The sequence below is a fragment of the Furipterus horrens genome, unplaced genomic scaffold (genome assembly GCF_987537825.1).
Source record: "Furipterus horrens unplaced genomic scaffold, mFurHor1.1.pri manual_scaffold_1, whole genome shotgun sequence".
NCBI classification, from domain to species: domain Eukaryota; kingdom Metazoa; phylum Chordata; class Mammalia; order Chiroptera; family Furipteridae; genus Furipterus; species Furipterus horrens.
The window spans coordinates 164,909,943-164,935,949 of NW_028327171.1; the positions used below are offsets into that span (position 1 = coordinate 164,909,943).

General features: G+C 36.1%; 1 protein-coding gene and 1 non-coding gene across 2 annotated transcripts in view; both read left to right on the forward strand.

Annotated features, from left to right (window-relative positions):
* The first annotated feature begins 473 nt into the window (after positions 1 to 473).
* Positions 474 to 26,007, forward strand: part of PPIG (peptidylprolyl isomerase G) — a 36,010-nt gene continuing 10,476 nt past the window's right edge. The window contains exons 1-8 of the mRNA XM_090280567.1: positions 474 to 524; positions 1,042 to 1,119; positions 1,221 to 1,295; positions 1,656 to 1,763; positions 2,424 to 2,468; positions 7,815 to 7,902; positions 13,475 to 13,504; positions 13,594 to 13,733. Coding sequence (XP_090136693.1) covers positions 1,059 to 1,119; positions 1,221 to 1,295; positions 1,656 to 1,763; positions 2,424 to 2,468; positions 7,815 to 7,902; positions 13,475 to 13,504; positions 13,594 to 13,733 — 547 coding nt within the window. The 5' untranslated portion in view covers positions 474 to 524; positions 1,042 to 1,058. The remainder of the gene's footprint in view (positions 525 to 1,041; positions 1,120 to 1,220; positions 1,296 to 1,655; positions 1,764 to 2,423; positions 2,469 to 7,814; positions 7,903 to 13,474; positions 13,505 to 13,593; positions 13,734 to 26,007) is intronic.
* Positions 7,346 to 7,452, forward strand: LOC150022192 (U6 spliceosomal RNA). Its single transcript, XR_016513388.1, has one exon. It is a non-coding gene; the product is annotated as a U6 spliceosomal RNA (small nuclear RNA).

Consider the following 26,007-nt stretch of genomic DNA (forward strand, 5'->3'; position numbering starts at 1 on the left):
CTTCTTGTGGAGGGTGGCGAATCGTGTCTATTATCTACATTTCCATCTTGGCCGGGGTCTCTTAACTGTCATTTTTATAGTTCGCTTTGGATACTATTTACACTTAAGTACTTTGTTTTTTCTGCTCTCCACCTTACTCTGTCATTCTCCACTATTATGATTCAAATGTTTTAAGTCCTTAAATGTTTTATTAAGAGAATGTCTGTTAAATAATAGCTATCTTCTGTGTAGATAAAACCGTTACACAGAGTATCTCACTTATTGGTATTTTTTGTGTCTACACTGTCAGTAAAGACTGTTGTACATGATCAGGAAATACCCTATGTAAAACTTAAGGTGCTTTTACTCAAAATATAAATTTACCATATATTATTATTGTTAAAATATCCACCTTCCTTGATCATTTATTTTAGGGATTTGCATGTTTTCTTTTTAAAACCATCATTTTAATCAAAACTCTTATTTTTGTTTTCCAGAGCCAAAAAGTTTGGATCACTTTGTCTTTGATTTTTCTCTGTTTAAAGGTAATTTGCCTGTAGAGTTCACTAGTCATACAGACTTAATACAGTTTTCTTTTTGGGGTGGCAATCTATATTTGGTTGTTAAAATAGACATTATATCATATAATGGCTAAACCTTTTCTTTTATGTCTTTTTACTTTTATTTTTTATTTTTTAAAAAAGTCCCTTGTTTATTCACACTGCTGTTGAATGTCTTTGTTATCTTTCTTTTTTTCCAAAGACATTCTTTTGTTTTTTTAAAGATTATATTTATTTGATTATTTTAGAGAGAGGGTGCCCTCACTGGGAATCAAACCAGTGACCCTTTGGCTCACAGGCCAGTGCTCAGTCCACTGAGCCACACCAGCCAGGGCCTTTTATGTCTTTTTATTTGCCTCACAAAATGTATGTGATTTATGCTATGGAAGTAAATATCAAAATAAATTTAAACTACATTTCTAGTTTATGCTACACAGAATACAATTTCCGGAAATTTATGTAAGATCTTTGTCTGTTTGCCTAAAACTTACTTTACTCATAGATTGAAATATTGGAGCCATGGGAATAAAAGTTCAGCGACCACGATGTTTTTTTGACATCGCCATTAATAATCAACCGGGTAAGAAGACTAACTTTCCTGCTTAACATTTATAAATGTGTATTTAATATTTTAAATTAGTAAGAAAGTTTAAACCAACTACCTCTTTTTTTTTTTTTAAGCCGGAAGAGTTGTCTTTGAATTATTTTCTGATGTGTGCCCCAAAACATGCGAGAATTTTCGTTGTCTTTGTACAGGTTTGTTGATATTTTCAATTGTCCTGATAGTCCCACTTTTATTTAAACATATTTTAGATTTCTTTATGCATGTTCCTTTTTCCTCTTAACATGCAGATTATGCAACATTGACTAGGATATGAAAGTAATTCTTAGAAACATTAGTCTTAATGGGATTTTATCTGACATTGATTTCTACACTTTCCAGGAAAACATGTGATTTTAAAAACATTCCTGAGGAGAGTGAAAATTCTATAGTTTAAAAAAGTCTGTATGATCCAAGAGAGAGATATTTTAGAGGGTGAAAGCTTTCATTATTAATTATGCTTTAATATACTTCCTTGATTTTCTTCTAAATGGCCTACTAATTTTTCTTTATAGGTGAAAAGGGGACAGGGAAATCCACTCAGAAGCCATTACACTATAAGAGTTGTCTCTTTCACAGAGTTGTCAAAGATTTTATGGTTCAGGGTGGTGACTTCAGTGAAGGTAAGACTTTAGTTCTCATAAAAGAAAATTTTATACTCTTTGTTAAATATAGATCTCAAAGTTAAACAAACTTTATAAGTATTAGTTCAGTTTTCTTCTTACCCCACTTAGTTTGCTCTAACAATTACAAATTCTCGTAGAAGTAGATAAAAAGAAGGAAGCACAGGAAATAATTTCACCTTTGATGCATGAATCAGTTTCAGAAATTTGCTTCTGGATAAAAAATAAAATCTTGTATTCATCTTTTAGTAACATATCAGTGTATATATATTTTTTTGCCCAGCTGATATTCCTTAAATACAATATAGTTTTTACCTATACTTTTTAATTATAAAAACATTGAAATTATATTTTAAAGACACCTTCCAAAAGTGTGATTTCTGTTAAAAAAAAACAAATAATCATCATTAGAATTTGACTGTTCTTTTGTTTGTTTTCATATATCTTAATAGACTTGGTATATTCTTACTATTTTATCATAAGAGAAATAAGTAATTTGGGATCTTACCAGTATATTGACTTTAGATTTGCTATGAACCTTTGAGTATTATTAATTCAAATATCTAAGCACTAACTTTTTAAGAAACATTTTCTTTAGGTAGCACCTTCAAGGAGATTACTGTCTTAAGAGTTCTAAGAGTCTGTGTTTTTCATTCCTAGGAAATGGACGAGGAGGGGAATCTATTTATGGAGGATTTTTTGAAGGTAAAAACGTTTTATTTTAAATTGTGAGGGTTTTTTTTTTTTTTTTTTGCCATTTTAAAAATATTCTTCAGTTACAGTTGAAATACAGTATGATATGAGTTTCAGGTGTACACCCCAGTGATTAGACATTATATAACTTGCTAAGTGATCACTCCAATAAATCTCATACCTGTCTGACACCATATATAGTATTAGAATATAATTGACTGTATTCCCTATGCTGTACTTCACATCCACGTGACATCTCTGTAGTAACCAATTTGTACTTCTTAATCCCTTCACCTTTTTCACCCATTTTCCCAGCCCCACTCCTATTTGGCAACCCTCAAAAGGTTCTCTATATGTACGTATGGACAGTCTTCTGCACATCTTGTAAAGCAGTATTAACATCCATTGCACCTCCAACAACAATGCCTTCTGCAGCCTTGGAAGTGGATTATGATTATAGCCAAATCTTGAATGCATTCAAGACTCCGGCCCCAGTCAACTCTGGGGTGGCAGGAAAGGAACTGAGTAGTATCTTTTTTATCCATTTGTCTATTTATGGGCACTTAGGTTTCTTCCGTGTTTTGGTTATTGTAAATAATGCTACAGTGAACATAGAGGTATATAAATCTTCTCAAATTAGTGTTTTTGTTTTCTTAGGATATATACCAGAAGTGGAATTACTGGATTTTATGGTAGCTCTATTTTTAGTGTTTTGAGGAATCTCCATACCTTTTTTCATAGTGGCTGTACTAATTTACATTCCCACCAACCCACCAACAGTGCATAGGGTTTCCTTTCTTCCACTTGTCATCCTTGCCAGTTGTTACTTGTTTTTTTTTTTGTTGTTGTTGTTGTTGCTTTGATAATAGCCATTCAGACAGGTGTGATATATCTCATTGTAGTTTTGATTTTTATTTCCCTGATGATTAGTGATGTTGAGCATCTTTTCATGTGTCTGTTGGCCATCTGTATGTCTTGCAATAATGTTTGTTTAGGTCCTCTGCCCTTTTGGTAATCAATTGTTTGGAGAATTTTTTTGTTTGTTTGCTAAGTTATATGAGTTCTTCGCATATTTTGCATTGGATATTAACTATCAGATATTTAATTTGCAGATATTTTTCACACTGAATGGTAGGCTGCCATTTTGTTCTGTTGATAGTTTCCTTTGTTTTTTAGTGCAAAAGCTTTTTAGCTTGGCATAGTTTTATTTATTTTTGCTTTTGTTATCCCTGACTGAGGAAACACATTCAAGAAAATAACTGCTGTGACCAATGTCATTTACCTGCCTATGTTTTCTTTTGGGAGTTTCTGGTCTTAAATTTAAGTCATTAATTAATTGAGTTTATTTTTCTGTATTATGTAAGTGGTATAGTTTCCTTTTTTGCTTCTGTGTGTCCAGTTTTTCCATCACCATTTATTGAAGACACATCTTTCTCATTGTATATTTGTCTCCTTTGTCTATAATAAACTCTTAGAATTAAAATGCTAGAATAGGAACTTTCATAGTTTTATCTTAATCCTTTCTTAATTTGTTTTTTAAAGCACTTAAAAGTTTTTTTTAATGTGAAATGTATTTAACATACAATATTATATCTTTAAAAATGATCACTGCATTAAATCTAGTAACCATCTCTCACCATACCAAGTTGTTACAATGTTATTGACTATATTCCTTATGTTGTACATTAATTGACCATTTAAGCATCAGTTTATTTCTAGATTATTTTGTTCCATCTATCTTTGTGTCTGTTTTTGTGCCAGACCCTTAACTGTTTTGATTACTATAGTTTTGTAGTGTAGTTTGAAGTCAGGGAGCATGATACCTCCAGCTTTGTTCTTCTTTCTCAGTGTTGCTTTGGCTGCTTGGAGGCTTTTCTGATTCCATACAGATTTTAGGATTACATATTTGTTTTAGATCTGTAAAAAAATTCCATTGGTATTTTCCATTGAATCTGTATATTGCTTTTGGCAGAAGACATTTTAATAATAATTCTTCCAGTCCATGAGCATAGTATATTCTTCTATTTATTTGTGTCGTGTTCAATTTCTTTCATCAAAGTTCTTTTTAAGTATATTTTATTGATTACGTTGTTACAGTAGTTCCAATTTTTTCCCCCTAGCTTTCCTCTGCCCAGTACCCCCCTACCCTCCAGCAATCCCATCCCCCTTAGTTCATCCATGGGTCATGTATATAATTTCTCTGGTTTCGCCCTTTCCTATATTATTCTTAACATCCCCCTGTCTATTTTGTTCCTACCAATTATGCTTCTTAGTCCCTGCACCATTTCCCCATGTCTCCCACCACACTCCCAGCTGATAACCCTCCAGATGACCCCCATACCTATGATTCTGTTCCTATTCTGGTTTGCTTAAGTTGGATTTTGTTTTTATTTTTTAGATTTAGTTGTTGATAGTTGTGAGTGTGTTGTCATTTTAGTGTTCATAGTTTTGATCTTCTTTTTCTTAAGTAAGTCCCTTTGACATTTTATATAATGGCTTGCTGATGATGAACTCCTTTAGCTTCCCCTTGTCTTGGAAGCACTTTATCTGCCCTTCCATTCCAAATGATAGCTTTGCTGGATAGAGTAATCTTGGTTGTAGGTTGCTTTTCATCACATTGAATACTGCTTGCCAGTCCCTTCCTGCCTGCAAAGTGTCCTCTGAGAAATCAGCTGATAGTCCTATAGGCACCCCCCTGTAGGCAACTCTCCTCCTCTCTCTTGCTGCCCCCCGGACTCTGTCTTTATCTTTCGCCTTTGGCATTTCAGTAATGATGCGTCCTGGTGTGGTCCCCTCTGGGTCCAGCTCTCCCGGAACCCTCCGTGCTTCCCAGACCTGTATGTCCATCTCCTTCACAAAATTTTGGAAGTTTTCCTCATTTTTTTCAATTCTTGCTTTTTCACTCTGCACTGGTTGACTGTTTTTTCTTCCTTATGTTCCAAATCATTGATTTGAACCCCAGTTTCCTTCCCTTCACCATTGGTTTTGTGTGGATTTTCCTTCGTTTCACTTAGCATAGCCTTCACTTCTTCTCTTATGCGTTTGCTGTATGCAAGCATATCTGTCAAGCCTGTGAGCATCTTTATCACCAGTGTTTTGAATTCTGTGTCTGTTAGGTTGTCTCTCTCATCTGTTAGGTTGGCTCTCTCCTCATTGCTTAGTTCTCCCATTGGAACTTTGATTTGTTTCCCATTTTGGGCCATACTTCTCTGTCTCCTCATTCTGACAGGCTCCTATGTTTGTTTGCCTCTGTATCTTAGGTAGAGCTGTCACACCTGTTATGTTGTAAGGGGTGGAGCCTTAGGGATTTGTTAGAACAGGGCGACCTGTTTCACCACGGTTGTGTTGCTGTATGTAGGGGAGGGGTCCGAGAGGGAAAATGCCACCTGCCCAGCACTCGCCCCCCCTCCAGGTACCTCTCCTATTTCCTCACCTGACTGGCATCCCTCCAGCTGCTGACCTGGCCATCGTTCCCAGAGTGGGTGGGTCTGCAGACATTCTAGGACCGTGGGGGCCCTTTAAACAAGTGGACTCTGCTGAGATCAGCAATTTCTGCCTCTCCCTGAACCCCTACTGGTTTGCACAGTCAGAATCAATGAGTCCTGATCCTCCCCAGTGCTGGGACCATGGGCCGAGAGGTCAGGTGAAGAGCTGGGAACACTCCCCAGGTGTCCCTTCTGACTTTTTAAAACATGTGACTGCGCCCTCTGCCAGTCTGCTGCTGCTGCTGCCGCCCCCGCCACCACACCAGGCCCTGTCGACCCCAGTCCCGCCCCTCCTATCTGTCTGGACGAGCATTTCTTCTTTATATCCCTGTTTGCTGGACTTCCATGTAGTTTGATCCTCTGAAACTTCCAGTTGTTCCCAGTTTTGAGGCAGTTGCATTCCTTTCTAGCTGTGGAGGGAGATGCAGCGTGTCTGTCTACACCTCCATCTTGGCCAGAAGTCTGAGCTCTTTTGTCAGTGTTTTATAGTTTTCAAAGTGTAGGTCTTTCACCTCCTTGGTTAAATTTATTCCACTGTATTCTATGCTTTATAATGCAGTTGTATATGGGGTTATTTTTAAAATTTTCTTTCTGTTAATTCATTATTAGTGTATAGGAACACAGCAGATTTTAGTATATAAATTTTTTATCTTCAGTGTTACTCAATGTATTTATTAGTTCTAATAGTATATTTTGGTGGAGACTTTAGGCTCTTCTGTATATAGCGTCATGTCATTTGCAAATTGTGAGTTTTACTTCTGTGCCAGTTTGGATTCCTGTTATTTGTTTTCTTGCTTAATTGCTGTGGCCAGCACCTCCAATACTATGTTGAATAAAAGTGGTAAGAGTGGGCAGCCTTGTCTTGTTCCTGATCTTAGAGAGAAAGCTTTCAGTTTTTTTACCATTGAGTGGTGTTACACATGGCGTTTATTATCTTGATAATATGTTCCCTGTCTACCCATTTTGTTGAGAGTTTTTATCATAAATGTATATCAAATGATCTTAACCTTTATTAAAGGACATTTAATCATATTTCTTAGTAACTATCTGCATTTTCATTGTGTCCATTTTTCTATGATGATTTTTTAAAAATCGTTGATGTTCTAAATTTTAGTTATAGTTTTTCCCAAATTTAAGTTTTCTCACTGAACTTTTTTATTGATGTGAAGATCACTTGAAAGACTAAACATATGAATATGGAAATATTTCATATTTCCCATCTTTCACTTTTGGGATTCAGTGAATTTTTGTTTCAAATTTGACTTAGTTCTTATTCTAATCCAACAGTGGAATGCAAGCTGCTCTCTTTGTAATAAGTGATGCTGTAGCAGAGATTAAGTTAATGAGTACCTCTCTGTGCTCAGAATAATATGTACTCTTTTGTATTCAGAAATGAAATAAATGGTGCTCTCTTTGGTAGCACATATACTAAAATTGGAATGATACAGAGAAGATTAGCATGGTCCCTGTGCAAAGATGACACGCAAATTTGTGAAGCATTCTGTATTTTTAATTCTTAAAAAGAAATGAAATATAAAAGAATTTTATCTGGATTCTTTCTCTTGCTTTTTAGGGGAGTTTCATTTTTTGTTTAAATAAGCAAAGAAAGTTGTATTGTCTTTTCTAAAAAAAATGTAAAGGACGAATGTAAATGGAAAGAAAGGGGGTTGATAGAATATTTGGATTTTATAGAAAGGGATTGGAAATTAGAAACACTTTAATCTAAAAAGATGGGGGAGGGACTTACAGAAATTTGTCTGGCCGTAAAGAACACATGATAAGAACACAAGATATGAAGAGGAGTGAAAATGATTTGGGGGGAGAGGGGCTAGTTTATGCCTGTTATGTAACTGAAAACTTTGCTTCTCTATAGATGAGAGTTTTGCTGTCAAACACAACAAAGAATTTCTTTTGTCAATGGCCAACAGAGGAAAGGATACAAATGGTTCCCAGTTTTTCATGTAAGTTTTTATGATTTGATAGCTTAAAATATTCCTTTGATGTGTCTTTCTCTGTGTGGTTGCCTTTGATCCCTAATAAGTAGAGGAAGGATCCATAAGGGGGAGAATTTTTGAAGGATGAGAACAAAGAATTGTTTAAGAAGGTAATGTTGTTGAAAGGGGTGCTGAACTGTACTTCTAAAGTTTTAAAACAATGAAAACTTGTCAAGAAGACAGAGGAGCTAGCTTGAAGGGGTGGGGTTCCCACTGGCTGTATTGGGACAATTTGACTATCAAAATAATGATAGTATTGGATTATCAAAAAAACAGAAATCCAGCAGTCCATATAGATATAAAAAATGAGTGAGTAATAGGAGAAGCAAAAGCTGTTTCATAGTAGAATGTCAACTCATAAATGTAAAAGGGATGCTAGAGTAGAAAAATCTTAGTAATAATTGATTCAGGAAAGAGTTATTTATAGGTGGTAAATTTAGAGGTCATATTTAATAAGGAAAAGGTTATTTACATACAGTGTCTTCATAAATTATTTAATTACAAAGTTAAATACAATCGATCCTCATTATTTAAAGATTCTGTGATTTGTGAATTTGCCTACTCACTAAAATATATTTGTAACCCCAAAGTCAAGACTGCTGATGTTTTGCAATTCTGACTACAAAACGTTTGTGACCTGGGCTCTTGTCAGCAATGCATGTTTTTCTGTCATGTCCTGTGGGCACAGATTTGCTCTCTCTTTTAAGAGCCTTAAACTTCTGGTCTTAGAAGAACTTAATCTTTCAGCACCATGCGTATTCTAGTGTCTTCTATTCCATATTTGTAACTCTCTTCTTTAACAGTGAAAAACCTGGCTCCCATTATCTTCAGAATTTCTACTTATTTGTTAAATCATAAAACCAAAAAATGTGCCCTCCTGTATCACTGAAAAGTAACCTATTAATTAGAGTTCACTGTTTATTTATAAATCTTTTCTAAATTATATTTTATACTGTTACAGTTGTCCCAGATTTTTCCCTTTGTTTCCCTCTGCCCAATACCTCCCTACCCTCCGACAGTCCCACCCCCAAGTTATGAAAATTTTTGTCTTTAGAGAGTATGCAGTTAAAAATGCCACATTTAAAAGTTACTTGGATTATTGTACTTTGGTGTGAATTTTAAGTGGTTTTGTGACTGAAAACATGTTAGGTTCCTTTGTTTCTGGTTATATTTCATTTCATTCTCCCTCTCACCATCTTGTTTTATTTTTTGCTTTTTTTTAAGTTTATAAAACATCAATATGATTCCAAAAGTCAAAACAAAAAGAATTCCCTTTGAGGTATCACTGTCACCTAACTCTTCACTCCATTCTCATTTCCCCATTTTCTCACCCCATTTCCACCCATCCATACTAGTACTCAACCTCATTAGTTTCTGGTTTATCTTCCTGTATTTTTTTTTTTTTTTTATAAACATAAGCACAGATACATGCATATTGTCTTGTTTTCCTTTTTTTTTTGCACAGTCGATAGCATATTATATATAACATTTTGCTCTTTCACTTAACAATATATCGTGGAAGTCACTCCATATCAGTTCGTAGATATCTTTCTCACTCTTTTGCAGTTGCATAGTACTCTATTGTGTGTATACAGTATGGAGCAAAAGTAGGTTTACAATTGTTCGTATGGAAAATAATACAGTGATTAATAAATAATAAAAAGAATGCACCTTCGTGTACTCACAACTGTAAATCTACTTTTGCCCCACCCTGAATACTATAGAATACAGGTCTTTCTGATTTTATTTGTAAACAACTTTATTATGTTTGTTGTAGAAAAATTAAACCACACAAATAAAACGGAGAAAACAATCCCATCCTCAGAGTATCTTTCTAATAAAAATATATGTAGAGTGTTGCATATATTGTATAATCAACTACCAGATATAATATAGTTTCTTTGCACATCACTAAATATTAATTAACATTTTAATAGCTACATGTTTATCTATTGTTTAAATGTACTATGCTTTATTTAACTAACCTAATTTTTGAACATTTGGTTTGGCTTTCTTTTTTCAGATTGCTGTAGTAGACATTGTACCTATTATTTAATGCATTTTTATTTTTATTTTTTGTATAAGTTGCTAGACATTTACTTACTAAAATATTTACACATTTTTAAGTCTTTCCATGTTTATTGCTGAATTGACCTCCAAAAAGGAAGTATATTTTACTTAGCAGTAAATGTCAATTTTACCAGATCCTTAACAACACTGAGTATTATCATTAATTTTTATTTTTTATGTAAAAATCTTCCTGTGCTAACCAAAATCCTATGTTAAGTTCATATGATCTTGCAAGTGTATTCTCTGAATCTTCCCTCTATGTGTAGATTTCTCCTTACCTCTTTCCATTTCTAGATAAACCCTTCTTTACCTCTCCTATATTCTATTGTTTGAAAAGAAACATCCTCAATTTTTAATTAAATTATTTTAAATCTCAGTAACATAAAATTTGCCATTTTAATCATTTGTAAGTATATGATTCAATGGTATTATATTCATAGTGCTGTGTAACTATCACCAGTATTTCTAAAACTATTTCATGATCCCAGAGACTAACCAGTTCCCTTTGTCCCCAGCCTCTAATGACCTCTATTCCACTTTCTGTCTATGAATTTTCCTCTCCTAGTTATATAAGTGGAACCATATAATTATTTGTCCTTTTGTGTCTGTATTATTTCATTTAGCATGTTTTCAAGATTCATCCATATTGTAGCATGTATCAAAACATCATTTCTTTTAATGGCTGAATATCACTTCATTGTATATACATACCATACTTTGTTTATCTATATTCATCTGTTGATGGGAATTGGGTTGTTTGCACCTTTCAGTTATTGTGAATTATGCTGCTTAGGACACTGGTGTACACATATTTGTTTTAGTCCCTGTTTTCAGTTCTTTTGGATGAACTACTAGATCATGTGGTAATTTACATTTAGCTTTTTGAGAAGCCATAAAAATGTTTTCTACAGTGGTTGCATCATTTTATGTTTCCACCAGCACTTATGAGAGTTCCCATCCATTTTTCCATATCTTCATCACATTTTTTTATCACTCAGAATGATCATGAAAGTACTGTGAAATTGCTTTAGGGATTACAAATAAATGCTATTGAGCAAGTGAACTTGCAAATATGGAATCTGTAGTGAGGATTGAATATATCCAGACTGGGAATTATATATGTGTGTGTGTGTCTATGTTACGGGAGAAACTCTCAGAAACTCGGTTCTTCTTGCCAACACAGTAAAAAATTACGGATCAGCAAGTCTAATAACGTGAAAGCAAAGTTTATCAGTGCTAAGTTCTAATGGGAGAGCAAAATCAAGGGTAGCAAAAGCAGGGTGGTCAAAAAGGGGTAGCCAGCAGACCACTTGCCAGGCCCCCCCGCCGCCCCCATGTGGCAAAAGAGCCAAGAGAGGAAGTCCTTTCTTCTGAGGACTCGTATAGTTGTCACGATGGGAGGGAGAGAGTTACATTTTGATTGACAGGTAATGATGGTGCCAACTTTCCCTGGGGAGACATGACTATCCAGATGTAGGTATATGTGGGGGTCTGTTAGCCCAAACCCTTATCTTGCTCTAGACTCTTATTTGTTCATTTTGCATGCGTGATGGAAGGCAAGCAGTTAACCAAAGTTGTTTTATAGGCTTTTTCATTGGGCACTGTAGACCTCTTCCCCTTTCCTTAGCTAGTGGAGATGATAACAGACTTTCAATGGCTCCCCTCAACCCACCCACTCCTGCACTACCATAGTTTTGCTTCTTCGTAATGCCTGGCACCCTTATTGAACCAGGCTCAGGACTAGTAGGTCAACGGGTGAGACATATCTTCCTTTGCTTTTAGCCTCCTGTATGAAGTTCTTTGTTAGATTGCAATGATGAGGTCCTTGCCTTTGCTTCCCCTCTGGGCACTCATTCCTAGCTGGGGACTTTGGGCTCAGGATTGCTGAGTCAATGAGTGAGACATGTCTCCTTCCACCTCCCTGCCTTGGTTTGCTATCTATCCTACCTAACATTCCCCCCTCAAGCATTCGGAACCCAAATTTTTAGGGACTTTGGGCACTGACTGCCCTGGCTGCTTCCTGCTGTAAAAGGGATGTTGAGCCATTGGATTCTGTCTGCTTGCTAACAGTCGATCAGAGGGAGGTGGTGGGAAGTGTCCCTCATTGTTCCATGATAAATGCCTGGAGGCTTCGGTCCCAGAGGTCAACAGTTGTTTGTGATGATCATCTGTAGCCTTATCGCCTCTATTCTAGAAGAGATAAATTTAGTAACTTGATTATCATGGGTCCAACTAGTAATATTAGTAGTATAATTAATAACAGTGCTGCGAAGGGAAGAAGCAAAGACATAAGCCATGAACTTGAGTCCCAAAAAGAGGTTGAAGTTTTGACCCTAGATGCAGTAAGGAAACAATAGGTTATTAGTTTTAAAAGGTGAACTTTTAAAAATACATGTACTTATTAGATTTCTTTTTAGTAGTATTGTATGTGCTTTAACCAAAGGTTAGTTTAAATTAGGTTTCTTCTTCCAAATTTCTAATGTCTTTTTTGATCAGATTTAAAAAAAGAATAAATCTCACACAATGCCCATCTTTAATTTTATTGTACCAGTATGTCCTAGTAGCTAACTACTCAGGTAGCAGCCTTCTTAACAACAAAGCTTTTAAAGGCTGATAATGGAGAAAGAAAACATTTTAAAAAATTACCTCATTTGCAAAAAGAGACATTTTCTTTCTTGAGGTTTTCTCCAAAGTTTTTAATAAAGATCTTTTTCTTCAATATAACGTTTAGTTTATGTCAGGGGTAACATACTCAAAGGGCTACAGGTCTCAGGCAAGTAACTGTTGGGACAAGAAACTAAACTGTGAATCTCCATATTAAAGAAGACAGGGATTCGCAGCCTGGCCAATTATTTCCATGTGCTGGGTGCCGCATCTTCCAGGTTTCTAAAAGATCTGTAATCTAGGTTTTTATGTAAAAGTATTCAAAGGTGTAAATGTGTTGGCAGATAATTCAACAATTTATAAACACTACATAGATTATTTCTGTTCAGGTTCATATATGCAGGCCATCAGTATATGATCTGTGCTTTAAAAACTGTTTAAAATGTTAAGGTTAAGAACACTACTATTAAACCCATACACTAGTGGAATGGCGTGACAACTTTTGTTATATCCAGACAGTAGAACATTATATAATCGTGAATATTCAGTAAGAGCCTAGTCATATGCAAGAAACATGGATGGATAGAAATAACACCGAAATGTTAACTTTAAATACATACAAGTTTTCAGTGATGTGTAGGTATTACTTCTATAATCAGAACAAGTTTTTGAAAATTCATTATGTGGAAAGCATCTTGTATTCTATTCTACTTCAGGTTAATGTAATAGTCTATTATGTTAGTATATTATATGATTTGTTTGCAACTTTGTTTCCAATGCAGTTATTTTCTTTTCCTTTTTAGAGATGCTAACTTTGTTTTTCTCTGACTTTGTTTTTATCCTTCTGTCTGATGATTTCCAAAAGAACAACGAAACCAACTCCTCATTTAGATGGGTAAAGATTATTTTAATTAATTTTATAACCTACTTTAAATTAATATTAAAATAAGAAGCTTTTATTTAATCGCTTTTACTTGACTCTAGGCATCATGTGGTTTTTGGGCAAGTGATTTCTGGTCAAGAAGTTGTGAGGGAAATAGAAAACCAGAAAACAGATGCAGCTAGCAAACCATTTGCTGAGGTGCGGATACTCAGTTGTGGAGAGCTAGTTCCCAAATCTAAAGGTAAGAACAAGTACATATTTCTGATAATTCTTATACATACAAAACAAGCAGGCACTCTAAATAGTTGGCATAAGATTTCACACTAAAGTGAATATAAATATGAGGTTTTTGCGTTTTGAACATATTTTTGTGTTTTTTTTTTAATGTGTTCATACTTTTCATTTACTGCAGAACCCTTAACTTTTTCTAATTATTAATTTGCAGTAATTTGTCCTTCTGCTTCTACCTTTCCTTTTCTTTTTTTAACTTTGTTTAAATAGAATGGAAAATAGATTCTTTTATAAGGAAAGAGAATGTAAAGAAGATGACAAAGAGAATAACATAAGACTAGGAAACTTCAGGGGGATAAATTAATTCCCCTTCATGCATTGCATCTGGCATGTTTATGTAATTATTACCATTTGTTACGGATAATAGGGTCTGACATTCTGTAATAATGAAATTACTTTTAAAATTGTATAGAAAGTGATAAAAAATTGATCTGACTCTTCTTTCCATTCTTACTAGTGTAGGGACCAATAACATCAATACTTAGTTTTTCGTGGTCAACAAAGGTGAGAGTAATCTATAATCATTTCCCCTATTTTACAGATGAAGATATATTTACCACATCAGGGAATGAGGTCTCAAACCCAAGTGTGCTGGCTCCAGATCTAGAGCTCTTACTGTTATGTTGCTAATTCATTATTTTTTAACATTTCTTTCAGAATTGCCCTACGTAAAACATTCTGTTCTCAAGTTTTAGGTATACCGATATCCTCTGTAACATTTAGAAATATGCATATTTTGTTTTGTTTTAATTTTAAAAGGCTCTAGATGGTCATAAGTCTTTTCAATTTTTTGTCTCTGCATTCTATTTTGATTCTGATGATTTCCTTTTCTTCTCTGTCATATCAAATATGTACCTCATAAACCATTGCAGAAATATGCTGCAGTTCATAATAGGACTGTGTATATAACTTCTTGGTGTTCATGACTCTGGCTATCTATCCTTATTTACAAATAACAGGTAATAATGCATGCCTTGTGTATGTGAAGATTCAATAAAGAATGAGGTGCATTTTTTTAAAATTTCAATTTATTTTTCAATTACAGTTAACATATATGAGTTTTAGGAATATAAAATGATGATTAGCCATTCATATACCTTAATCATTGTTTTAAAAAGAAAAAAACTAAGAAGCTATCTGTGTTAATGTTTGCAGATTTAGACCCTGAATCTACTGATATTTAACTCTTCAGAGTGTAGTTTGTACAATTGGAATATTTTGTTTTAAGATAATGTTTTTTCCCATATCATCTAGGAAATCTTCATCTTTTATTCTCTACTAACAACTAGTTATTTTTATTCTTCTTACATTTTGTAGTCTTCAAAGTTCTGTGATAGGATCTGTTCTCTGCTTATAAAAGTTAAGAATGCTGCCCTGACCCAGTGGTTGACTTGATTGGAGCATTGTTCTGTACACCAAAAGATTGTGGTGTTTGATTTCCAGTTGGGGTGTGTCCAGGAGGCAACTGATTGATGTTTCTCTCTCACATCTGTCACTCTGATTCTCTCTCAATCTCTCCCCCCGCCCCCACCTCCGTCCCTCTTTCCCTAAAATCAGTAGACATATTCTCAAGTGAGGACTAAAAACGAACAAACAAAAAGTTAAGAATGCTCTGTGGTTTATTTAGAAGGATATTGAGGATATTTTTAAAAAGCTTACATTTTTAAACCATAAGCAGTTTTCATAGACTCTAGTAATTTTGGTGAAAGATTCTTTTGGTGTTAAAAGGTCAGTGTTTGAATATTTGCTGAAAGGATTAGAATGTGAATGAATGCCACTCTTATTTGTGCTTTTATTTTCACTGGAAGAGATAAATGCTTATTTTGTCTGTGGTGTTCTGGACAGGAAGTAGTACTGAAAGTTGATGTAGTGTCTTAGTGTGTGTTCCTCAACCTCATGTTAAGACCGATTACCTTGCCCTTATCAGTTTCAGCAATTGAGGGAGATTTGCCCATTATAAGTGTCTGCTCAGTAGTTTTGAAGAGGTCAGATTTGTTTCCAGCCGTACCTCCCATGCCTGTTCTATTCAGGATAACACTGGAAAAGAGGAAAAGATCTTTATGTTTGAGACCAGAGAGTTTGGCACTGTTATTCTCCAGTCCTTCAATTACCATTTAGTGCATTGGTCAGAATGGATTTCGTCATGCCTCTGTGTAACCTTTTTTTTGTGTGTGTACAGAGCTGTGTCTTATATTTAGTTTATAAGTTTCATGGCCTCCTTAGAGTTTTGAATTGGGAATAGTCAGAAAGCTTACATTTAACACCTTGTTTGAGAGATTAACACCCCAGTTTAAAAAGAAATAAATGCAGAATCTTTTTTTCCTTTTTCTAAGTTCCTGAAAGAAAACAAAAAGACTTCTGAAGAAATCTGACTATCTGAGCCCACCTGTATGGTCTCGGTGAATCTGGGCAATCTTCTTGGGCCTTTCTTCCTTTTGCTGTTGCAAGATTGGCAGTTCTGCTTTTTGTGGCTATTTGTGCTTGAGAAGGTTCAGAGTCAAAGAGAAGAACCTTCCGATAGATGCTGAGGTAGAAAACTGGAGACTAATAAAACTTTATTTTCATAATGTCCCAGAAACTTTCTTCATTATAAAGGTTTCATGTGGAACTCATTGCCCTGGCTGGTGTGGCTCAGTTGGTTGTGCGTTGTCCCACAAACTGAAAGGTCTCCGGTTTGTTTCCCAGTCAGGGCATGTGCAGGTTCGGTCCTCAGGGCACCTGTGAAGGGCAGCCAATCGATGTTTCTCTCCCTCTCTTTCTCCCTCTCTTCCCGTCTCTGAACTCCGTGAGCATGGCCTTGGGTAAGGGTAAAGAATAGTAAAAACGGAAATAAATCCATTGGTATAAAATCTATAGATCTCAAATAAAAATGTAAGGCAGAATTTTTATTTTTTGCTTTATTGGGTTAACATTGGTTTATAAAATTATATAGGTTTTAGGTGTTATGCCGCTTTCTTCTAGACTGGTTTCAAATGAGAAACAGGTCTTTTGTCTTTCAAATCATTGTTCCCCTGTAGGTAACTTACTGTTCCTCTCTGCTTTCAATATATTTCTTTTTTTGTCTTTAGTTTTCAGAAATATGATTTTGATGTGTCTTGATGTAGGTTACCTAGAGTTTATCATTTTTTCGGTTTGCTTAGCCTCTTGAATATGTAGGTCTTTAGATTGGGCCATATGTGGGATATTTTCTGCATTATTTTGTTTTATTCAGTTTCAAATTTTTTCTCCTTGGATTCTAATAAGACAAATGTTTGAGCTTTTGTTTATTGTTCTACAGTTCTCTGAAGCTCTGCTCATATTTTGTTTCTATATTTTTCTGATATTCAGGTTGGATAATTTTTGTTGGTCTGTCTTCTGATTCACTGACACTTTCTGTCATTTCAACTCTGCTACTAAGCAAGTTTAGTAGATTTTTGTTATGGTTCATTTCTAAAATTTCCATTTGACACTTTATATCATCTTTATTCCTGAGTTTTTTGTTCTTTGTTTTTACTTTATTCATTTGCTTAAAGAGTATTAATAATTGCACGTTGAAGCATTTTTAAGATAGCCTCTTTAAAATCCTTGTTAATTTTAACATCTGCGTCTTCTGGGTGTTGGTATTTTTTTATTGTCTTTTCTTATTGTGATTTTCCTGGTCCTTGGTATTATTAGTGCTTTTTTTGTTTGTTTTTTTCTGTATCCTGGACATTTGTGGTATTATAAGATTCTGGATTCTGTTTATATTTTCTATTTTATGAGACAGTCACCTTATTTAGGTTTAGTATGTATGTCCTGGCCTACATTTGTGGACTGTGGTTTTAATCATAATTCAATTTTCAGAGCCCTTGCAGTGCCCTTCTGGTATGCTTCATTTTTGTGCTACCTAGGGACCCTGCTGAAATCCTTGATGCATTCAACAGTGTAGTTTAATTCTCTAACCTTTTGCTGTATTAGTTCTGGTCACTTTTTCTTGGGGGTCTGCCTGGGACTTCGTATATGTTTAAACAATCCCTTTCTTTGGCTTCCTTTTTTCTGAAATCCATGCCATTTGCCAATACAGGGATAGTCTTCCTCCTTGGTGCCCACTGACATTGCTCTGGCAGGGGGTGGGGGAATATTAAGGGAAATTCAAGTTCTCTACTTTGTCTCTGCTAACATAGCCAAGAGGAAGTGAGTGATCCTTACTTTTCCTTGTATTTGCTTAGAGTAGGGCAGACGTGTGTGTGTATAAATTTTTTTTTGGGGGGGTGCAGTTCTGCAAAATTATCCTTTTTCCAGTCCTTTGTTTGGAGAGAGCTTTTCTTGGGGCTTGTAAAAGCATGTACTCATTGGTATTTTTGAATTGGTTCTCCAGCATGAAATCTAAGGTATATGTGAGGCAAATTGAAAACTACCATGTCATCCTCCGGAGATCCGTGTCCACTCTGCAGACACTCTCACTGATTTTTCCTGGCCTTATTTCTAATCCTAATAATAGTCAGTACTGCTTATTCTGAAAACATACCTTTGTTCCATTTCATTGATATATTAGAAAACAATTTGAACATAACACAAATTTCAGCTTTGCCTATGCATGATCTTGTCTACAAGAAACACTTAAATGAATGCAGAAAATCATATCCAGCTGAACAGCTTCTCAGGAATACACCAAAATCACACATGCACACACCTTAAACATCTATTAAGCTACCTCAGTTCATCACTTACGTTATGAGTCACACCTAAGCACAATCTGCTAAAACATTCCATCTGATTTCAGATCACTCTTCTTCCACTACTTTACAGTAACTCAGAAACTGCAGCCCTTCTGATGTTCACTTCAACCAGCAAACCCAGGTCTTTTTCAAAATGAAGTACCTTATTGTCATATTTATTTATTTAGTAACCATTTAATATTTGTAAAACTCTGCTGTGGTTTTATTAGTTTTTTTTTAATGTGTTACTGAAGTGCCATTCACCAATTTGAAGTGTACATTTCAGTGGTTTGGGGTATATTACATTAACTTTTTTTTTTTGCATTTTTTAAATATGCTTTATTGATTATGCTGTTACAGTTTCCCAATTTCTTTTCCCTTTGTTCCCCTCCACCCAGTGACCTCCCCTCCAGCTGTTCCCCTCCCTTAGTCCATGACCATTGGTTGTGCATATAGTTCTTCTCAACATCTTCCTATCTACTCCACTCCCTCCTACTATGCTTCTTAATTCCTTCACCATCTCCCTCGGTTTCCCACCTTCCCCCTCCCCACTGACCTCACCCCAATATGTTCCCCATACCTATAACTCTTTTCCCACTCTCGTTGCCTAGTTAGTTTGTCTTTGTTTTGATTCTCTAGCTTCTGTTGTTGGTTGTTGTGTTACAGTTTTCATTTTAATGTTCATAGTTTTGATCCTCTTTCTCCTAAACAAGTCCCTTTAACATGTCATATAACTGTGGTTTGGATCTGATGAACTCCTTCAGTTTTACTCTGTCCTGGAAGCAGTTTCTCTGCCCTTCTATTCTGAATGACAGCTTTGCTGGATAGAGTAATTGTGGTTGTAGGTTTTTGCTTTTCATTACTTTGGATATTTCTTGCCAGTCCCTTCTTGCCTGCAGAGTTCCTTTTGAGAAATCAGCTGAGAGTCTTATTGGGATCCCTTTTTATGTAATTTTCTTCTTCTCTCTTGCTGCTTTTAAGATTCTCTCTTTATCCTTAATTCTTGACATTTTGATTATAAAGTGTCCTAGAGTGGTTCTCCCTGGGTCCAGTTTTTATTTGGAACTCTCTGTGCTTCCTTGGCCTGTAAGTCTGTTTCCTTCTCCAAGTTAGGGAAGTTCTGCTTCATTATTTTTTCACATAATTTTTCAATTTCTAGTTGTTCTTCTTCTGGCAACCCTATGATTAGAATGTGGACCCTCTTATAGCTGTCCCATAGGTTTCTGAGCCTCTCCTCATTTTCCTCACTATTTGTTTCCTCTTTCTGCACTAGCTGACTGTTTGTTCCTTCCCTATGTTCCGATCTGTTGATTTGATCCCTGGTTTTCCCTCCCTCACCACTTGTTTCGTATGTGTTTTCATTCATTTGAGCAGGACTTGCCTTCATTCCTTCCCTGTCTTTTTTAAGATCTGTCGTTAGTTCTGTAAGCTTTCTAATAACCAAAGCTCTGAACTGTGCCTCAGAAAGATTTCCTATCTGCTGGTAAGTTAGATCATGTATTTGCTGTCTGGTCAGCCACGTGACTGGGACTTCTACCATGATCCCTGCCATCCTGACAGTTTTGTGTTTACCTTTGCTTCCTGGGCGGGGCAATCACACTTTCTAAGCTATAGGGGGCGGAGCCCCATGCACTTGTCACTACTGGATGACGACCCTTCTCACCACACTGTGGCGTTTTGTGTGTGGGGGCAGAGATACAAGATGGATTCTTGCCGTTTATTCTCTGCTGAGAGACTGGAAGCTTCTTCCTCCGCCCCCACCCCCTCAGCTTTCACAGTCCGAGGCAATGGGGATCTGCCTTCCCCGGTGCTGGAAATGGCGAGCTGAGGGTTTGGTCTGCAGTCGGGGGTGCTCCCCAGATGTTTCTTGCCTCCCCTTAAATACCGGTGTCGGTGCTTACCGCCGTCCCACCGCTGTTGCCACAGCTGCCACCGATAACATAGCTTGACCTCTCTGCCCCGGCTTCGCCCCTCATACCCATCCAAACAAGCAGCACTTGTTTATAACTTCATACATTGGACTTCCATGTAGCTTTATTTTCTGGAACTTCTGGTTATTTTCTAGTTTTGAGGTAGATGTATTCCTTCTTAGTTGTGGAGGGAGACGGAGCGTGTCAGTCTAGGCCTCCATCTTGGCCGGAAGGCTCTACCTGCACTCTCTTTTTTTTCTTTTTTTTTTTTTTACAGTCGTCCCAATATTCACCTACACCCCCCATTGCTCTCCCTTACCTTCCACCCCCACCCCCTTGCTCTGCTCCCACAGTCAGTTCCCACCCTGTTGTCCTTGTCCGTGGGTCATTTATACATGTTCCTTAACTAGACCCTTCCCTTCTTTCCCCTCTTATTCCCCCCCACCCCTCTCTGGTCACCGACAGTCTGTTCCTTCTTTCCATGCCTGTGGTTCTCTTTTGCTCGTTTGTTTGTTTTGTTCATTAGGTCCCTCTTAGAGGTGAAATCATATAGTATTTGTCTTTCGCAGCATGGCTTATTTCTCTTAGAATAATACTCTCCTATTTCATCCATGCTGTTAGGAAAGGTAGGACTTCTTTCTTTCTGCTGCATAGTACTCCATTGTGTAAATGTACCACAGTTTTGATCCACTCATCTACTGGTGGGCACTTAGGCTGTTTCCAGCACTTGGCTATTGTAAATAACACTGCTATGGACATTGGGGTGCATAGGGTCTTTTGAATTGGTGTTTCAGAATTCTTTGGGTATTACTGGGTCAAAAGGCAGCTCCATTTTTAATTTCTTGAGGAAATTCCATACTGTTTTCCACAGTGGCTGCACTAGTCTGCACTCCTGTCAACAGTGCAGTAGGGTTCCCTTTTCTCCACATCCTCACCAGCACTTGTTTTGTTGATTTGTTGGTGATGGCTGTTCTGACCAGTGTCAGGTGGTATCTCATTGTGGCTTTAATTTGCATCTCTAATGACTAGTTATATTGAGCAACCTTTCATATGCCTATGGGCCCTCTGTATGTCCTCCTTGGAGAAGTATCTGTTCAGGTTATTTGCCCATTTTTTAATTGGATTGTTTGTCTTCTTGGTGTTGAGTCATATGAGTTCTTTATATATTTTGGAGATCAAACCCTTCTCTGAGCTATCATTGGCAAATATGTTTTCCCATACAGTTGGTTCCTTTTTCATTTTGATAATGTTTTCTTTAGCCATGCAGAAGCTTTTCAATTTTATGTAGTCCCATTTGTTTATTCTTTCCTTTATTTCCTTCGCCCTAGAGGATATATTGGTGAAAATTTTGCTGCACGGGATATCTGAAGTTTTACTGCCTGTGTTTTCCTCTGGGACTTTTATGATGTCATGGCTTATGTTTAAGTCTTTTATCCATTTTGAGTTTATTCTGGTGTATGGTGTAATTTGATGGTCTGTTTTCATTTTTTGTGTGTGTGTACCAGTCTAGTTCTCTCAACACTATTTGTTGAAAAGGCTATTTTCACTCCATTTTATGCTTCTGCCCCCCTTTGTCAAATATAATTGACCATAGAAAACTGGGTTTATTTCTGGGCTCGCTATTCTGTTCCATTGATCTATGTGTCTTCTTATGCCAGTACCAGACTATTTTGATTATAGTGGCCTGTGATATAGTTTGGTATCAGGTATTGTGATTCCCCCCTACTTTGTTATTCTTTCTCAAGATTCCTGAGGCTCTTTGGGGTCACTTTTGGTTTCATAATAAATTTTTGAAATATTTGTTCTAAATCTGTGAAATACGTCATTGATATTTTAACTGGGTTGCATTGAATCTATAAATTGCTTTGGGTAGTATGGACATTTTAATGATGTTAATTCTTCCAATCCATGGTTACGGTATATGCTTCCTTTTATTTGTATCTTCCTTAATTTCTTTCTTCAGTGTTATGTAGTTTTCTGAGTACAGGTCTTTTACCTCCTTGGTTAAGTTTGTTCCTAGATACTTTATTTTTCTTGTTGCTATAGTAAATGGTATTTCTTCCCCTAGTTTCTGTTTCTGATATTTCACTGTTGGTATACTAAAATGCCTTTGATTTCTGAATATTGATTTTGTATCCCACTATTTTGGTAGAGCCTATAGGGTGTTTTGTGTACATTATCGTGTCATGTGCAAATATTGACAGTTTTACTTCCTCCTTTCCAGTTTGAATGTTTTTTATTTCTTTTTCTTGTCTGATCGCTGTGACTGAAACTTCCAATACTATGGTGAATAAAAGTGGTGAAAGCTGGCACCCTTGTCTTGTTCCTGATCTTAAGGGGAAAGTTTTTAGTTTTTGCCCATTGAGTATGATGTTGGCTGTAGGTTGCTCGTGTATGGCTTTTATTATGTTGAGGTATGAACCCTCTATTCCCACTTTGCTGAGTGTTTTTAATCATAAGTGGGTGCTGTACTTTATCAAATGCTTTTCAGCATCTATTAATATGATCATGTGGTTTTTGTCATTCATTTTGTTTATGTCGTGTATTATGTTTATTGATTGGTGAATATTACACCATCCTTGCATCCTTGGGATGAATCCCACTTGATCATGGTGTATGACTTTTTAATGTGTTCCTGGATCCAGTTTGCCAATATTTTGTTGAGGATTTTAGTATCTTTGTTCATCACAGATATTAGCCTGTTATTTTCTTTCTTTGTTGTGTTTTGACCTTATTTTGGAATTAGGATAATACTATCCTCATAGAAAGAGTTTGGGAGTATTCCCTCTTCTTGGATTTCTTGGAATAGTTTGAAAAGGATAGGAGTTAGCACTTCCCTAAATGTTTGGTAAAATTTGCCTGTGAAGTCATCCAGTCCAGGGCTTTTGTGTGCTGGGAGTTTTTTTATTACTGCTTCAATATCACTACTTGTTATTGGTCTATTCAGACCTTCTGCTGCTTCTTGATTCAATTTTGAAAGATTGTATGTTTCTAGAAATTTGTCCATTTCACCCAATTTGTCAAATTTCTTGGCATATACTTGTTCATAGCAATGTCTTACAATCCATTGTACTTCTTTGGTATTGGTTGTGATTTCCTCTCTTTTGTTTCTGACTTGATTTTTTGGGGGGGGTCTTCTCTTTTTTTCTTCATGAGTCTGGTTAAAGGCTTTTTAATTTTTGTTTATCTTTCAAAGAACCAGCTCTTGGATTTATTGATCCTTTGAATTGTTTTTTTAGTCTCTATGTCATTTAATTCTGCTATGGTCTTGATTATTTTCTTTCTTGGACTTGCTCTGGGCTTTGTTGTTCTTCTAGTTCTTGTAGATGTAGGAATAGGTTGTTTATTTGAGATTTTTTATCTTTTTTAGGTAGGTCTGTATTGCTGTGAACTTCCCTCTCAGGACTGCCTTCACTGTGTCCCATAGGTTTTGGGCCATTGTGTGTTCATTTTCATTTCTTCCCAGAAACTTTGATTTCTTCCTTGATCTCATTGTTAACCCATTCATTATTTAATAGCATATTACTCAGTCACCATGAATTTGAATGTTTTTAAATATTTTCCTTGAGGTTGGTTTCTAGTTTCAATCCATTGTGATCCAAGGAGATGCTTGATATGATTTCAGTTTTCTTGAATTTGTTGAGGATTGTTTTGTGTCCTACCATGTTGTCTGTCTTTGAAAATATTCCATGTGCATTTGAAGAGAACATGTATTTTCCTTCTTTGGGGTGAAAGGTTTTGTATATATCAATTTTAAGTCCATTTGTTCTGGAGTGTTGGTCAATGCCACAAAATCCTTGTTGATTCTTTGCTTGGAAGATCTACCCATTGTTGACAATGGGGTGTTAAAATCCCCTACTATGAGTGTGTTGCTGTCAATATCCTTCTTGAAGTCTTCCAAGATTTTCCTTATATATTTAGGTGCTCTTATGTTGGGTGCATATATGTTTACAAGGGTTATATCTTCTTGATGGATTTTTCCCTTAAGTATTATGAAGTGTCCTTTTTTTGTCTCTTTTATATCCTTTGTTTTGAAATCTATTTTGTCTTAAGTATTGCCGTCCTTGTTTATTTTCCATGTCCGTTTGCTTGAAATACTATTTTTCCATCCCTTCACTTTCAGTCTGTGTAGATCTTTAGTTCTAAGGTAGGTTTTTTGTAGACAGCATGTATGTGGTTCATGTTTTCTTATCCACTCAGCTACCCTATGTCTTCTGACTGGAACATTTAATCCATTTACACTTAAAGCTATAATTGATAGGTACTTATTCATTGCCATTTTTTCCCTTTGTATCTGTGGTTCCTCTCTCTCTCTTTTTCTTCAATTCTTAAAGCAGTCCCTCTAGCATCTCTTACAATGCTGGTTTGGTGGAGATGTATTCTTTTAGCCTTTTTTTTTTTTTTTTTTTTTAATTTTTTTATTTTGGTTTTTCAATTACAGTTGTCCTTAGCCTTTTTTTTTTTTTTTTGTCTGAGAAAGTCCTTATTTCACTTTCCTTTTTGAATGAGAGCCTTGATGTTTAGAGTACTTTTGGTTACAGGCCTTTGCTTTTCGTCACTTGGAATGTTTCTTGCTGTTTCCTTCTGGCTTTTAGTGTTTCTGTTGAGTAATCAGCTGATAGCCTTAATGGAGCTTCCTTGTATGTTACTAGCTATTTCTCCTTTGCTGCCTTTAAGGTTTTTTCTTTGTCTTTAAATTTTGCCATTTTAATTATGATGTGTCTTGGAGTGGGCCCCTTTGGGTTCATCTTGATTGTGACCCTCTGTGCTTGCTGGACTTGCATGAGTTTTTTTCTCATCAAGTTAGAGAAGTTTTCTATCATTACCTTTTCAAGCCTGTTTTCTATCCCTTGCTCCTCTTCTTCTGGTATCCCTATGATACAGATATTATTGTTTCACATTGTTCTGCAGCTCCCTTAAACACTTCATTCTTCTTAAGTCTTTTTTTGTTTGTTTGTTTCATTTCTCTGTCTGGGATTTTTTTTCTACCTTATCCTCTAACCCGCTGATATGATCCTCTGCTTCATCTAGCCTGCTTTAATTCCTTCTGCTGTGTTCTTCATTTCAGATATTGTATTCTTCATTTACTCATGGCTCTTAACTGTTAGTTTCTGTGTCCTTTTTAATGCTGGTGTAGTTTGCAGTAAGATCCTGGTGGCTTCCCTGGAGTTCGTTGTAGGTCTCACTGAGCTCCTGGAGCATCCTTATAACCATTGTTTTGTACTCAGTGTCTGATAGTCTGCTTGCCTCTTTTTCATGTAGCACTCTTTCTGGGGATTCTCCTTTACTTTTGTTTGGGGGTTGTTTCATTGTCTCCCCATTTTAGATGACTCTTCTTGTTTGTTTCTGCATCTTAGATTGATATGATTTGACTCCGTGTTTCTTGACCTTCTGTGATAGGAGACCCGTGGGACTCAGTGGTGCAGTCTCCTTGATCTCCTCAGTTTGATGCTCTTTGGATGCCCTTTATGTCATTTATGTAGGCTCTCAGGTTATAATTTTATTTTGGTCGTTGTTGAGTCGTTCTTTGGTGGGTCCTTCCCTCCAGCTGGCTGGCTGAGAGTCACTCCATCCACCTCGTCTTGTATATTATTGTACAGGTGCTGCCAGAATAAAACCAATCAGCCCAGGAAACAAA